The 16798-nt window shown below is 37.5% G+C and overlaps 1 protein-coding gene across 2 annotated transcripts in view; it reads right to left on the bottom strand.

The window, feature by feature from the left end:
• The window catches only part of LOC122079358 (26S proteasome non-ATPase regulatory subunit 8 homolog A-like), a 15388-nt gene extending 556 nt beyond the window's left edge, over positions 1–14832 (bottom strand). Inside the window, exons 1-6 of one of the 2 annotated variants that reach the window (XM_042645757.1) lie at positions 14591–14832; positions 10722–10800; positions 6678–6780; positions 6241–6504; positions 5557–5668; positions 79–130 (exon numbers count right to left, since the gene is read on the bottom strand). In XM_042645757.1, the coding sequence (XP_042501691.1) occupies positions 122–130; positions 5557–5668; positions 6241–6504; positions 6678–6780; positions 10722–10800; positions 14591–14695 (672 nt within the window). In that variant the 5' untranslated portion in view covers positions 14696–14832 and the 3' untranslated portion in view covers positions 79–121. The remainder of the gene's footprint in view (positions 1–78; positions 131–5556; positions 5669–6240; positions 6505–6677; positions 6781–10721; positions 10801–14590) is intronic. The other variant, XM_042645756.1, reaches the window with a different exon arrangement.
• Between the last annotated feature and the right edge of the window lie 1966 nt (positions 14833–16798).

The raw sequence follows: 16798 nt of genomic DNA, 5'->3' as shown, positions 1-16798 counted from the left end.
GGGGGTGGGGGTGGTAGAACATTGTAATGAAGATTTCTCAACAAAAGTAATGCATATTGGAGGCTACAAATATCAAACCATTGTTGTTGGGCTGCCTGGTTGATCAAGCTGTTTCTGTCACCTAACCAAACTATAAAAAGGCAGAGAAAAATGTTCCATTCTTAAACTCTTCATGAAACAAACATGGAGATTATGTGCAATGCTAATGGATAAGATATAAAAAATCACATAACATCTGTTCAACAAGAGATCTAGTGATAAAGTGTGAAATAATGGTGGAAATGAAGAGAAACTTTAACGTAGAAGTGCCAGCAGAATAACAAATAAAGTGTGAAATAATGGCGGAAGTGAAGAGAAACTTTGACGTAGAAGTGTCAGCAGAACAACAAATGCAACAGAAACCTAGAGTAAATCTGTGGCGACAATGAGAAAATATAAATCAATTTCAAGCAGAATATGATGGAACAAAATTTTGCACTTAAAGGATATCAAGTTGGCTATCTTATTTTCTCTTAAGGCCTATCTCCTGGCAGCATGTTTTATGGGATGTCGGGACAGTGCCTGCAATGGCAATTGGGACACCCTAAATGCCAAACATCTTGCCCCTCTTGATGCAGATTCATCAGCAAAATGGGTTTGTTTTATTAGAAATAAGTTTTAGGGTGGGTTATATATGTGTTGGACCTTTAGTTCTAAGGGGCCACTTTAACAGGCCTTTAATATGAGTATAGGCTAGGCATATAGGATTAGTTAAGTGACTTTGCTTCTTTCATTTAATTGTTATTAAGTGTCTAAGTTTTGGTTGGATTAGGATTCTATAAGTCCAGCCTCGATTTGAGTCAGTTTCCCTTTTTTTTTTTCCTAGTTAGTTTAGGGTACCCCAAAATAACCCAAAACAAAAGATTACATATCTTCACCAAATAAAATAAAAATTCTAAATATCCTACAGAACATCTACCAAACTTGGATCTGGTTCTTGGTCTAGGACCCCAAACAGGTTCGGGTCGATCCATCGAAGCACTTCTGCATGACCTTATTAGGTAAGGATTGGGTTAGGCTTATATATATATATATATATATATATAGGTTGTAAGCGGGACCATCATTGTACACGCAAATTGAATAATGAAAAATTTTTGCTACTCTCTTCCATTCAAGAAACCTCGTGTTTGATCAAGGAGCCCCTTGTGTTTGATCAAGGTCTAAGTTGGTGTTTGATCCAATCAAATCACCTTGTGCTGTGAAGCCTGGGTGTTATTTTCTTTTATTCTTATTGTTCCATCATCTTCTTCATCCATTAACAAGTACTCTTCTTCAAGTTCTCCCTTAATTGTTCAAGTCTTCTAAAAGGTTGGATACAAGGGCGTTTTTTCGAATTAAGCAATTCAGCCATCCGATCGTCTTGAAATATTGATCATATGTTCATCATCCTCAATCTGGAACTCAATTCAAATTTGAGTCAATTCCAACGGTCGGATCTGGAGATATTTTTATATTTCCAATTCTGCCCTGCCCTTCAAGAACCTGAACCGATTCCCTGTTTCTGTTTTAATCACATACTGTTTCACCTCAGTTTTGTGAATCAATTCAACTTCTGAAATCAGAAATCGATTGGGCCTATTTGACCTAATTTCTGAACCCTAATTTAGGGCTGGAAATTAGTGTTTTATCCCTATTCCTATTGCTATTAGGAATCACCCAATTAGGGATCACCCAATTCTCCCTAATCTGAACTATTCTTTGAGTATAGATCCTTGTCAACTGGCTACTATTTTGATTCTTTCAAATATGATATTACATTACCTCTCTTCCCAGAATGATTGGAGGGCCGAGAAGAAAAAAGTTAGAGAAACAATCAAGATGGCATTTGGCATTCCTATTTTTTCTATATTTTTTTTTTTAAATAATTATTAATTGTATCATAATTCCTGACACGCCCAGAATACCATTTGAAACATTGGAAGGCTGAACAGTACCCCAAACCAATTCAGGCAATAATCATAACAGCCAGAGCAACACTGTAAGGTAATTGAATTTTAGGAGTAAAAGGAGTAGAGAGATTCATGCCCTCTCTCCTGAACAGATTGATTCAAGATGGTGAAATAAGCAATAATGGACCAATGGTAGTATCTTTGCAAGTGCATAACCCATGGGCGAAGAGGAGTCTATCCAACCTACGGCTTCCAAATGGTCAAATCCTCCTAGCTCCATCTATTATTTAAGAATAACAAAAAGTAACAAATATCAGAGAATCAAATACTGTAAACTTGTGAATATTAAACAAAAATAAAGTTTTCAGACCTCATAAAGGGCAATTTTTTCTCAATTCAAACAAAGATGAGATGGACTTCTATAGCCAACTGCACTACTAGCCCTAACAGCAAATACCCTAACAAGCTTATAATATTATTGCTAAATAATAACTTATATGCAAGCTAAAGTACAACAACTGCTGCTGGCCAAAAGGCCAAACCTCATAGGAGGATCCATATCCCACAACAGGATAAAAGCGCAAGTACACAGATTGCCTATGAACAACAGCCCCTAGCAAGCTTGTCTACCAAAAAAATTAGCAGACCTGTTCTGCCAAAAAAAAGAACAAAAGATGAAGGGACAAAAACCTTATCTTTTGGAAAATGAAGATGAAGGGAAACCCCAAAATACAAACCTTCGCATTATCAAGCATTTGTTGGTGATTTTACTCAAAATTTAAGTTTATAATGATGAAAGCATAGAAAAATGGACAACTAAAATTACAACTGCTGCCGAAAGACATCATTATGAATGTGGAGAAATACTACAAGGAGCTGATAGGAAGGGACAGAATGCATCTAGAAATTCAAAATAGATAAGATAGTTGACCAAGTTCTGACAAGACATTGACTTGTACACTCTAAATGAAAGAATTATAACCAAAGTTTGGTCTACTACTTCATGTACTAAAATCATTGAGAAGAGTTCATTTTAGTCAAATAGATTACACATATATTGGGCTTCTAGTACGATGGGTTCCCATTGTAGTGGGCTTCTTTTATGGCCTAGTTTCTGACTCCTTTTAGTTTATATTTTCTGTTTTAGGGTCCTATTTGACTTAGGTGTTGAGTCTAGGTTTGAAATTTCTACTTTTTAGCTGTATTGGATATTATATATATATATAGTACCTCTGTCCTTGGAGGCAATTTTTTTTTAATGAATATAGCTCTGGTTTTTTGACATGTGTGTATTCACAGTGGTTCTGCATGACGATGAAATTCCTCTAATCTATGGACACACCTAGAATGGAATCCCTGCCTTATCTTCTGTTCTATTATTATGTTCACCCCAGCTCTCTGTGAGTTTCAGCATCTGTTCATTAACATGTCAGATTAAGAATCATTACCTGCAATTCAGTTCTATGGTTCTGCTTTAGTTTACATCAATCTATATTACTGAAATTCTGATATACTGTTTATCGTCTAAAACTAATAGTTTATCTTTCTGTTACAAATCCCCTTCTCTTCTTGGAGATCTTAATCTTCATTACCTTCACTTTTGGTCACTGCTTCTCACACTGGCTGTGCTATTATATCTGATCTTTTTCTTTGAGATTTTAATTTCCTTTTAGAAGCACAATTAAATCCAAATCAGCTTATGTTATCTCTATTTTTGTACCTCTTCCACCCACTTAATCTGTTCATAAAACTAGCAGAGCCCATCACCTTGAATCAAATCAGAATAGGGGTTCTGATTTTTGCATGAACATGTGGGAGCCGATTAAGAAAGAGGGTAAGGTTCCACAAAGGCTGACATTGTAAATACATAACAAGTTGAATTTGAATCTCTAACGAACCCGAATTATTATGACCCATGATCAGTTCAATCAATGACCAATAAACTATTCCCAGATGTGCTTTTATTGTAGATCAAAGCAAGAGAAGAAGCAGACCAACAGAATTTGGGAAGGTTTCTGTTCACGTAGACCTAGTGTGTGCCCATGGAGCCAGCTAGCATTGAAGGATTTGGGACTGCAAATATCTTTTAGTAGTCTCTACTTCATTTAGTTTCTAATTTCAGTTCATTGCTACTTTTTTTTTTTTTTTTTTTCTTTCTCCAAAATAGGAGTTTCTATTTTTGATGTATGGCAACTAGATTTTATAGGAAGTTCCTCTTTTGGTTGTAAGCTACTTAGCAGCAAACACTTTCTATTTTGTAACCCATACTCTATTGTAAATAAAGGGAAGGGGCATCCTAGTCCACGATTTGAGTTCTTAAAAAAAAAAACTTTGCTTTCGCTGTGTGATTCAGCTGTGGTGAGATGCCAACAGTGAGATAGCAAAGTCTGTGAGAGACACACCAAGGGCATAGGTAAGAGGCCCTGGTCATATCCCTTTTCCCTCTTCTCTTCTTCTCCCAATCGATTTCTTCAGTTTCTATTTTATTGTTCTTCGGTTTAACCTACACCCAAGACCGAGAGTCATTCGAAGCTGTTGAATACTGTTGGAGTTGCTGTTTATACCTTTAAAGGTCAACCCATCGAGTTCCAGTTGAGACAACACTTTAAGTTCACGCTCTCATCCCTGTGGCTCCCTGAAGCCCTGGAGCCGGAGATTTCTGCAGAGAATTTTGTGGACCTGTAACTCTGATCTAGCCAATCATTCCAGTCCAGGTTTTGACAGTGGAATACCCATCTAGGGCCCTTCGATAGTAACTGCAGCCTCATCTGTTGGCTAAATAATCTGGTTCTGTGAGTTACTAATTTTGATTCCTTTTGATATCTGTTAATCCAGACTTCTGCCTTGGCTGAATTTTTAGACGGTTATTCAAACCTCTGAGAGACCTCCCTTCGATTGGTCCACTACCCACCCTGAGATTGCCAGAACTTAGTGCTGTTGTGTCTCTTATGGTTCTGTTTCTATCCACAATATTTGATTAAGTTTTCAAGAGTTTAGGAGATAGTACACCTTGCTACTAAGGTGTACCGCCAGTTTCTGTTGCTGGTGTTCACGTTGTAACCTACTGAGTACTGATATTGACATATGGTGATCCTACCATGAGATTAATTCCTAGCTGACTAATTGATAACTGGTCTTACATTAGCTTCAGATGAGGAAGGATACCAACTTGAACTTAAAGTCATTTCTGCACTAATTATATCTTTCTTTGCAACTGACAAGATCTATGACGAACTATATTATTCAAGTCATGACACCAAACCCATCAATGTACATTAAAAAAGGAGAAAGATTTTGAGTACTCAGCAAACAGCATCACTTCTAGTACGTCCAAGGATTTTATAGGTCGCTATTGAAGGTTGAACCCCCAACCAATACCATCAGGATCACACAACCAGTGAACAAGGCCTAATAGTACTACTGGATCGGCTATTCCACTATGCATAATAGACTGGACTGATCATATCCTGATGTCAATTGGATGATTTGGCTGATTCAATGCTGATATATAAAACCATGGTAGGCACCTCAAGTAAAGTTCAGTTGTAATTTGCATGATCAACATAACAGAAGCAAAGGAAGTACAAGGAACACAATGTGTGAGTCAAAATGCTAGTAGATCTACCTCTTTGACATATTCAAGCAACTCATGCTCAGATGAGAACATCAACATTTGCTTGGCATCACTAATTGAGAGATAATCATACGCCTTCTCACTACAACCACCTATTTCATCTCTGCAGGAGACAAAAAAGGTTTAAAGACACGAAAGAAAGCATTCAATAAAACCTCCAAATCCAGATTTCGAACTTCTAGTGAACTTCTATGAAGAGATCAAGGTACCTAGAAATAGTGCACATGATAAGTTTAGAAATAACATTCCTGCTAGTAGAATTGCCCACAAAGTTAAATGGGATCCTACATTGACGAGTCCATAGATCATATCCAACATCAGGCTCGCACTCTGCACATTCAGAGCACAAGCCTTGATTAGCGAGGCCAAATTTTGACTGACCTGTCCTACCAATCATGTCCAACCCCATTAAAACTGGGTCCAGATAAGAATCTGTTGCCCAAACTCCTGGAACAAACAAGGAGTCAGGGATAGCTCTTCTGAATTAGAAACCAGGTCATGGTCTGGATTTCACAATTTGGACAAGGTGAAATGGTTTCTCCTTTTTTTTCATAAATAGACTTGAATATCATAACAAAACTCCCATTGCAATGTAAACATGTTATTGGTTGCTGCTTAAATTTCCTCAAGTTCTGATAGCAACCATCACTGAATCACATTTCAACATATTATTACCTGACTGTCTTGGCAAGGAGATCCATAAAATAAACATAAGTCTCATGTGGAACGGTCTGCCTGGCACTCAGTACACGGTTGTAAGCACCTTCCATGAAGGATTGTTCCAATTCCACAGCATGTTTAATACAAGGATTTTCCAGAGCAACGGGCGAAAGCAGTTCTAGTTCTGTATGAAATTCTCCTATTCTATTCTGCACAAGGAGCCTAAGAAGGTTAAGGCCCAAGATTGGGTATTCCTGAGGCGATGGTGGAAGGCGGCCACTGTTCCAGCAAATTACAAAGATATGTATAAGGAAAACTTTCAAAATATAGAGTATTTGGTTACAATAACAATAAACTTCTCAAACATCCATTTGCAAATTTAGTTTGCAATAAAAACTAAAATTATATATGATAACTTTCATTGCTGTTTCCTCAGGTCACTAGAAAGTTACCCAGTATCTGTATAGTAAGGCTTAAGCTGAAAGAAGTCCCTCTCAAAAGCATCTTGGTCTTCTGTCCTCACACTAAGAACGACAGCATGTTCATATATATCTCCTGAATATTATCACAGCCAAAGCAACTAATTGAGAGAATGGATTAGTAATTAACTGCAATTCAAAAAAATATGGTGATTGCTAGAGATGGGCCAACAGAAAACTAAAAGTCACAGCACAAATAAAAGTAGCCACCTGGTAGGCCAACCACAATCAACTGAATCCAGCCTAGCCAACCACCCCAACTTCAGAAAGATGAGTGCACTCAGCCACACATGGGACACATCTCTTGGGAACACCAATAGAGCCATAACCCAGTGCAAGTCCCGCAAGTGTAGGGTCTCAGGAGGGGTGGATTGGGGTTGGTCCTAACATTAGGCCTTTTTTGCATAAAGTGATCACCCAGATCTGAGTCCATGTCTTCACATTGGAAGCCCGAGCATTTACAATCGCACCAAGCAACATTCTCTCTCTTTTTTTTTTTTTTTTTTTTTTTTTTAATGGACCATCTATAGAAGGGGGGAAAAAGTGGGACCAGGATTCACCCATAGCAATCCTTAAATAGACTGCATCGTTATATTGAAATAAAAAACCGAGATGAAGGAGGGAAAAGGAATAGTATCGGATTTTACAGAACGAATGCTCAAGTAGAAGAAGTTGAGTGTGTACCCCCTCACCCCATGTACACTTCCCCAGTGGAGGAGAAAGAAACAGAGACGCCAGGGGGGTATCCGCTTTATTCTTCAAGAAGACATTAAAACACACTTTTTCTGCAACAACTAGCATGATATGTTCATAATGTAGGACCTTCCCTCAAACAGCCAGCTAATTGTGAAACCTGAGTTTACTTATGAAGAGCAATGTAAGGGAGAGTCAGGTTTCAACTCAATATCCAAAAGTGAGGTTTGACACGGGAAAGGAAAGAAGATAAGAATTTGTGAAGAAAACAGTTGTAGCTTATGTGACTTAGGTTTTAGCAAGAAAGAAAATTGGGACATCTAGGTTACGGGTTTAAATTGGACTACGGTGCTTCTACAGGGAGTAAAAGTTAAACAAACTGGAATAATGTTGAGGCTTGATCAGAGAAGAAAGGGAAAGAAGTATCAGACAATTGCTGTCGATAAGGCAGTCCAGCAGCCCTCCTCAGACCCCACAGTGGTGGGAGCCTCGTGCACTGGGTATGCCCCTTTAAGGAAGTACAGTAGCCCCATATTGATAGGACATTGTGCTACAATTTGTTACTCAGTGTTCTGTTCAGTTATGACTTATGACAGTTTAGTATTCTATCCCATTTCAATACTTCAGCGTTTTAAGCTGTTACGGCACTCCAAGCCAGGCCAGAAGATGGGATTGAGTAGGAGACAGAAGTTCTTTTCTATTTCTCTTTTGTTATTAATGTATCTTATCTTTGGATAGATTAGGTCTGACATTGGAAATCTAGCTTATCTCATCTCTAGAGTCTGTCTTTTAGTGAAACAGGGCTTTGTCAATAGCTGGTCGTTGGGTTACCTTTTCCCCATTAAACCGTAATTTTTTTGTTACCTATTTTGGATAAGCTTCTCTGTGATCCAGTCATGATACTATCCCATTTGGGGTTGGCTCACATTATAAATAGACGTAAAGGCCACAGGTCTCCCCTATTGATTTGAGCAATACATTTAGTTCAGTTTTCTGAATTAAATGTGAATTCAGTGATTGCTTTGTGGACTACAAAGAGGCTTTGGTGGATTCTTATTTCTTAGCATGGACCTAAGTGGATTTCTGGTCACTTATCTAGTTTATTTTATTTTCTATTCATTCCCAAACAACAGGTCACATCTACTTACTTCCCTGTTGCCTGCAACAGTTCTGTTTATCCATTCTGGACAACTCACACCCTTAGTAGCTCTAGGACCATACTAGATCTCACTATTCTGTTATCAGATTTGGCTCTAATTCTGCAGGCTGAATTTGTTAATAGAGCCATCGATTAGAGTTTGGTTCTGTTCTGTTTGAGTTTTCAGATCTCTCCTTATTCTGATTTAATTCCTTACCTTATGATTCTGCCACATTAGCCCCACATAAAGCAGATATTCGCTCAGTTTTCTGAGATAAGATACAGACTTGCCCACAGATTCTAACCAGCACTTGACCATATTCTTGTGCTTTCTATTATTACTCAATCAGCTGCTGATGCAGAAGCCGAGTACCAAAGGAAGAAGAAGAAAAGGCCAGAATATAGTCAAGTAAGCAATTCTTGTGGGTCAGTCTTTTACTGGCCCATCTCTCAAAAATTGACCCAAATCTGTTCGGGATCCCAGACCATGAACTGGGTCCGAATTTCCCGAAACAGTTCCTAAATTTCAGATCTGAATTGTAAACAAATTTTATTTGGTTCAGTTTGGAGTCCGGTTTTGGTTTTCAGTTCAGTTATGCTTCTCCATCCGTCGCTGAACCTTTTAGTTAGATCTCTATAGAAAGAGGGAAAGAAATAGGATATGATGGATCGAATCCTGCCATTCCAAAGGCTACTTGAAAGCTCGGAATAAGGGAGGAATCCGATCTGCCGCTTCTCTTGTTTAGTATGATTAAAAAGGATATTATAGCAAGCTGTACAAATACCCCTTTTGGTTGAGGAAAGCACTTTCACTTATAAAAATGAAGGGGCAGGATTTTCAATAACACCTTTTGCCAAGTTCCGGTTCCAATTTGACATCCTATTATGGGGAGGGGATTCTATGAGGGCTGAGCTCTTAATTTTGAGAATGTATTTGGATTTTGCCACCTGAGAAGGTTCCAAGAACATTCTAATAGATGGTAATTCAGCCACAGTTCTTGCGTGGATCACATCTTCTGAGGGCAGATCATGGAGTCAGTAGTTAGGAAAATAAAGCACCTGGTTCTCAAGTGAATCGTTTGTTCTGATGGAAGCCCTAGGTCAGCTAGTGGCATTGCAGATCTCATGGCCAAGCCAAGGGGTCATTAGAACCAAAAATGGTGTAGAAGGCTTTTTATCCGTTGCAAAAGTTCATGCATGGTATTCTTAAAGATCATCTATTAAAGCTTCGGTTTGTCAAGGGGTTACTGCTTGGATCTAAATACTTAAGTTTAATCAATAAGGTTGTTATTCATGCACCAAAAAAATCAGAGAAGTGAACACTATGCAGAAAATTCAGATATTACCAAGAACAAAATAGAAACCTAGGAAATAGGGAAATCTCTATTGCTGGATGACCAGCAGCAATTCCTAATTGCAAATTAAGTAATTTGCTTTATCAAATACCCAAGCAATGACCCCAGGGGGTTAGTTGGCAAAGACCAACTCCTCATAACAATGAGATCAAGAGTTCAACTCTCCTTTGGGCCTACCTATCAAAAAAATAAAAATAAAAAAATCAAAGGCTCGATAAAAAGAAGAAAAAAAAAATCTATGATCAGTCCAGCATAACTAGAATGGAAGTTAAATACTTATATGAAAACCATTTCACAACAGGACCCAAACCAAGGACCCAATTCTGTTTAATTGCATGGCTATCACAGAATAAGAAAACTAGAACTCCAATACAAATTTTGGTGGGACTGACTGCAAACTATTTAAATCTTGCAGGGAGATTAATGTGAAATAGCAAGAGAAAGAAGCAAATAGTATGCATCTGAAAGCTATGTGACTTTTTGATGATTTTAGATTGTCATAAGAAAGAGTGCTCTGTTAACTGATGCATTAGGAAAGAGAATTGCTTTATTTACTTATTTTTTAATTGTTGGCTGTATCTAAGATATAGATTTTTCTTTCCAAACTTATTTTAGTAGAAGGATCAAAATAAGAGCACACTAGGGGTTTCTTAACCAATTCTTTTTTCTTTCAATCACAGTCTACTACATAATAATGTAAATTTCCAAGATACAAACAGCATGGAAGGGTTATACTTATAACATTGCTTTCTCCATAGCCATTAAGAAATTGTAATGAAACAAACACCAAGAAAGGCAAGGTCGAGTTACTGCTCAAGTTAAGAATGTTACTTGCTGTTGTCAACTCATGAATGGCGTTCGGTGAATCTTCAAACAACGGTGGGAGGCTCTTAAATCCTGTCAACAAGACCTGAAAGAGAGAATTTTTAGTAAAGACCAGATAGAGAAAGCAAAATTCTTTAAGAGGAATTTCTGAACACCAAAATTGGGAGAAGAAAACAACATAAACTTGCGAAAATAATAACCTACAAAAGGAAGAAGGTGCAAAAATAAAATTTTCCCTCTTTGAAAAGATTGCGGGCATGCATGTTATACTTGGCTAAGTCATTAAAGGCCCAAGCTACACCAATGAATATCTGTTTTAATCAAGAATTAATACAGCTGAAGGAGATGGCTTAACTAAGTTATGTTAGGACTTTCTTTCTATTTCTCAATGTATCTTCTCTTATTCACTAAAAAAAATCGTGATTTTCTCCCATAAATAGTTTAATCACCATCATGCATGCATGAGTTTATACTTCCTATTAGCCTTGGTTCCCAATTTTCTGCAGGCCTAAGTGCAATTTTTCTTCCTTTTCTTGCTTAAAATGTGATTGTTTCATTCCATGATGTACCGACGCTCAACGACAAACCACATTAACTGCATATTAATTTACCAATGCAAGACCAATGGAAAGTGAGATGACAGTATTGTCTCTAATTTTCATTTGTCCATCTCTTCAAGACTAAATTCTCTCCACTCACACCATCAGTAAGCAAGGTAACAAATTTCACTTTGTAGTCCATGCACATGCAAACTACACAGAATGTGCCAATCTTACCAATATCTGGAAAATAATTCTAGTCAAAATACTCACACCATCATTAGATCTATATTGTCACATGCTTCATTCATTTTTCTGCCTTCATTTCATATTTACTTCATGGTGACTTTGTTGGGAAACCAGGTATTGACTCGAGCGAATCATCTGAGTAGGGTAAAAAATATGGGACTCCTGGTCATGAGTCGTGAAGACTCGACCCTATGTAAAAAATCGTGATTTTCTTCCATAAATAGTTTAATCACCATCATGCATGCATGAGTTTATACTTCCTATTAGCCTTGGTTCCCAATTTTCTGCAGGCCTAAGTGCAATTTTTCTTCCTCTTCTTGCTTAAAATGTGATTGTTTCATTCCATGATGTACCGACACTCAACGACAAACCACGTTAACTGCATATTAATTTACCAATGCAAGACCAATGGAAAGTGAGATGACAGTATTGCCTCTAATTTTCATTTATCCATCTCTTCAAGACTAAATTCTCTCCACTCCCACCATCAGTAAGCAAGGTAACAAATTTCACTTTGTAGTCCATGCACATGCAAACTACACAGAATGTGCCAATCTTACCAATATCTGGAAAATAATTCTAGTCAAAATACTCACACCATCATTAGATCTATATTGTCAGATGCTTCATTCATTTTGCTGCCTTCATTTCATATTTACTTCATAGTGACTTTGTTGGGAAACCAGGTTTTGACTCTGGCGAATCATCCGAATAGGGTAAAAAATATGGGACTCCTGGTCATGAGTCGTGAAGACTCGGCCCTGTGTAAAAAATAGACAAGACTCGGAATGAGTCATACCAAGTCACCATGGAATCGTAGGTTTTGACCTAGTCGAGAGAAAACCACCGATTCCAGTCAAAAGACTCAAAAGTAAAAAAATCTTCCTCGGTTTTGAAACTCAAGCATGTCTCTTTGTATTCCCTTCAAGTCTCTAACTCTTTATATTCCCTTCCCTAACCAATAACTGTCAAGATACAAGAGTGGCTGGAAATGAAATGAACATGAAGTGTTGGACATGGGTACGACTTGTAAGTTGAAGATAGTGTATAACCTCGACATGATGGCATCAGCAAGAATCACCCAAAGTCTTCTACCCCATTTGCTTCTTTTGCAATGATCCAAGAAAATCATCTCTGTCCATACCTCATAAGCAATTATGCAATGACTAATGGTGTGGAATAGATTGAACAATCCCCCAATCAAAGAGAACAACAGCTTGGAATGATTATATACTGAATAGGTTTGCATTGGAAAAAATATATAAATAATTGATGTGATTTCCTCTTTTTTCTGAATTTTTCATATTTTTCTGTATTTTTATGGCATTTTTATTATTTTATGTATATAAACGTGCAAAAAAGACGACTCTCCCTGACCAGGTTTGACCAGGCCGAGTCACTAGTTTTTCACAGGGTCAGTCTAGTCAGAAAACCCGGTTTCCAACAATTTTGGTCATCTAACATCCTCCCTTAGTCAAAAGCATTCCACTAGTCAAAGGAACTCTATCAGGCTAAGCCCTTGATGTACATAAAACTTGACTGGAGTGTTTTATCCTTGGTCCAACCATACATTCTTCCCTTTGCTAGAAAATATTATCTAAGTAGGGAAAAAATAAAACATGCCACAGCTCAATTGTTCTTGGAGAAAATCACTCTTGAAGTAAAGTGAGTTTTTCCACTCGGACATTTACTGTTAAATTGCCCACTCATTGTTAACCTCAGCAACACATTGGCTTATTTCATCAATAAATTTGAAATCCGGGAAGGCAAATTCGATAATATATGCATTCTAGAGACTTGAATATAAAACAAATGTGGTTCAACAAGTAGACAGCATTTCTTCCATTTCACCTACTTCTCCTCCAACATGGAAATAGGAGGTTCCCCAAGTTCTTTAGTGGAATGATGTGGCAGATGATATAGGATAAAAGAGACAAGTTGGGAGGCTTGGATATTTGTGCACATTATTGGAGAAGTTCAAACCATAGCATCTCTTTCCAGCTCATGAAGAAGGAAGATGATGTTGCAGAGTATCTAGTTAAGGCAGTGACAACTTGTAGAGTTGTACTAAGAATCTGAGTCTGAATGATTTTTTTCTTCATGGAAATTTTCTGTCATTTCAATCTCTCTTTTGCAGCCTTGCGTAAATTTCCCCCGAACTTTTTCTCATCATGGTTAATTTTCTTTCCTTTCTTTTTTTTTTTTTTTTTTGGTGGTTGTGGGGGGGAGGGAGGAAGGGGGAAGGCACTGTTGTCCTCTTGCCTTTTCCCCCCTTTAAAACCTACCTACTTATCAATATAAAATTAAGTACACTTACATATCTAGAATGGTGATCTAAACTTGCAACAGCCCTAGTGATATGATTATCAGTACAGTAACAAATCCAGCATGGTGATTTAACAATTAGGCAGAGACCCCCACCGGGGGAGGGGGGAGGGAGACTACTTCATATCTTGATTGTGGCGGATTACAGAAAGCTTTCAACAAGATTGTCAAAGGCTGTCAAGATAAAATTACCATTTTGTCTTAAAAAAGGTTGGTTCTGACTCATTACTGCAACAAATTGTTGTGTATTCTCGGCATTATTTCACATTATCCTTTCCTCCATGTTTTACATTTCCCAACCCGTAGTTATAAGCTCCAACTTCCAAATTCCTCAGCTCCTTCAATTACAAAGTTATAGATTACCAATATCTTCTAAACCAAGATATATTAAAAGCAAATTTAGCTTCGATTCTAAACAATTACCCCAGTCACTGCTCCAATTCCCTAGAAAACCAAACGGGAACTAATAAAATATCCAAAAAAAATTATCTAAAATTCATTCTCCACTGAAGTTGATCCTCGATCTTAGGCTTCGTCTTTCAGAATATTTACTTACTGAAAACCCAAAAGAACAAATGCATTCTATAAGTTTCTAAAATCTAAGTATCTTCCATTGAACAAGTTTGACCAAGCCGAAGGCCAACAAGATCAATCATGAAACATATTGCAAGTGTGCCAAAAATTAGGGTTTCTGAGAAACTAAAAGCACTTAACACATGAAGATAAGTTTATTCTCCCGCCAGAGAAAGAGGGGAGCATTACCTTGAGCTGGGACAGAAGATTTGTGCAGGTATCGAGATCGTTTCTCACAAAAGCAGCCTTGAATCGCTCGAACAACTGAGACACCTCAGTGAGCTTCGGATCCATGTTCCTTCTCTCTTCTTTCTTTCGACCGTTCTGTAACTATCAATGGGTTTGCAAGAGAGAGAGAAAGAGGAATTCACTTTTCAGTTCACCCCCTTACTTGCGAGGCAAGAGAAGGAATTTTGTTTCAGCGGAATAATGTTTTAGCCTTTAATTAGGTGTATCTAAGGTAGTCAAACCGTCGGTTTGGACCGTTTCGACCGGGGATTTTTTTTTCAATATACCAATTCAGATCGAAGTCGAACCGATAGGTATTCGATCTCTAAAATATTCAACCCACAACTGACTATGACAGGTATATAGTAGTCGACTTCCGAGTTCCGACTGCATGACTCCTCAAAAAACAAAAACCGACGGTACAGGTTTTAATTTTTAAACGGTAAAAAAATACTAAATAATAAGGTAAAAAATAGAAACGGATGGTACAGGTTATCAACTTGTAGATTAAAAAAATAATAATAATAATAATAATAATATACTCATCTAAATCAAGGAATTATATATATATATATATATATATGCATCTAATGTTCAAAGTAGGTATAACATCCAACATTAATACATATATATTCTATGATTCATTATAATTAAATTGGGCAGGGTTGAGTATACTAGCGGATTACCCAAGAATATTGAATGTTAGCATTTGTAGACCATCGAATGTTATCAATTTTATTTAAATCATTGGATTCATATTTATTATTTTAATTCTTTATACATTAGGAGAGAGAAATACTCAACAAATGCAGTACGATTTCCCTCTCCCCTCCCCCTTGAACCTATGCAACCAGTCGTCCCTCTTTCACTTTGTCGGCTCCACCCTCTGCATCTCACGCACATCCCCTTAACCCTCCCTTGCCACCCCACCCCACCCCACCCCACCCCACCTTACCTTCGCCCCCATCAGAATTGTCCATTGTGATTTCCCGCCAAGAAATCCCCAAATCTGCTCTCCACCTTCGAATTGCTCCACTTTACCTCCTATTTTGCGATCTCTTGCCTCTACTCCCACATGTTTGATCATTGACTTCCATCAAGAGGGCAATAAAGGTCACTCTCATCAATGCTACCCAGTTCTGGTTCTCCATTCAAAGCAAACCCAGAAATCAAAGTATTCCATGAGATCACTCCCTAGATTCTATTGGAATTCCTTCAAGCATTACACTATATTCACTACTCCAAATTTAGAATATAGAATACATATATGTACAAGAGATTTTTCCAATCAAATGTTCAACTTAAACCCATATTTATTTAGATGCAAGTGCATGTACAACTCAACCATGGTGTAAGTAACTCAAATCATGAGTGAGAGTGCAAAACGATGTAAGGGCAAATTTGCAAGAATGCACATTGAGTGCAGTGGCGGTGGATACAGAGATATAGCATCGTTTGATAGCGGCCTTATTTTCAAGAGTAAGGTGAAGAAGAGGGAGGAGGCATTAATGTAGAGTGTGGCTGGACCTCTTCGAGCAACCGTTGAGTTGCAGCCATAATGAGAGATTCTATAATGTCATCGGGGTTACAGCCATCGATTCTAGCTATGGTTGAGGAAGTGCAGTCGCCCTGGTTTCCATTTGAATTGAATCGCCAAGAATTCATCGAGATCCATGGAACCCATTGTATGTAAAAGGATGTAATCGGCTGTGAAGAAGAAGAAGACGGCCAGCCACTAGTAGATTTAATTAAAATATATATATATATATATATATTATGTGCAGTAGATGTCAAGTATTTGGTATACAAATGTAATAATTCATCAATGGGATAGATTTAAATTATATGATCTAACAGTCAAAAAAATGCTAATATGCCTTATGCCTAGGTAACCAGCTAGCATACTGATGAGCACATTTATGTGTGAAATCTAAGTAGTAAAGCATGCATTTTTACATATTTAGGATGGAGCTACCTTGGGTTTTACTCTCTTTTTGCATGTTTTATATTTTCAAGACCTCAAGGACTATCAAACGTTATATCTCTAATGTTACACATAAAGAGGTCATGTTTCTTTTCATAGTTGCGAAGATGATGAAATTCTTAGCAAAATGGACATATTCAATTAAAAGCATACATTCGTTTGGTTAACCATACAAGTGATTATTC

The sequence above is a fragment of the Macadamia integrifolia genome, chromosome 5, assembly GCF_013358625.1.
Source record: "Macadamia integrifolia cultivar HAES 741 chromosome 5, SCU_Mint_v3, whole genome shotgun sequence".
In the NCBI taxonomy this organism is placed as follows: Eukaryota; Viridiplantae; Streptophyta; class Magnoliopsida; order Proteales; family Proteaceae; genus Macadamia; species Macadamia integrifolia.
This window is presented reverse-complemented; position numbering and strand designations above follow the sequence as displayed.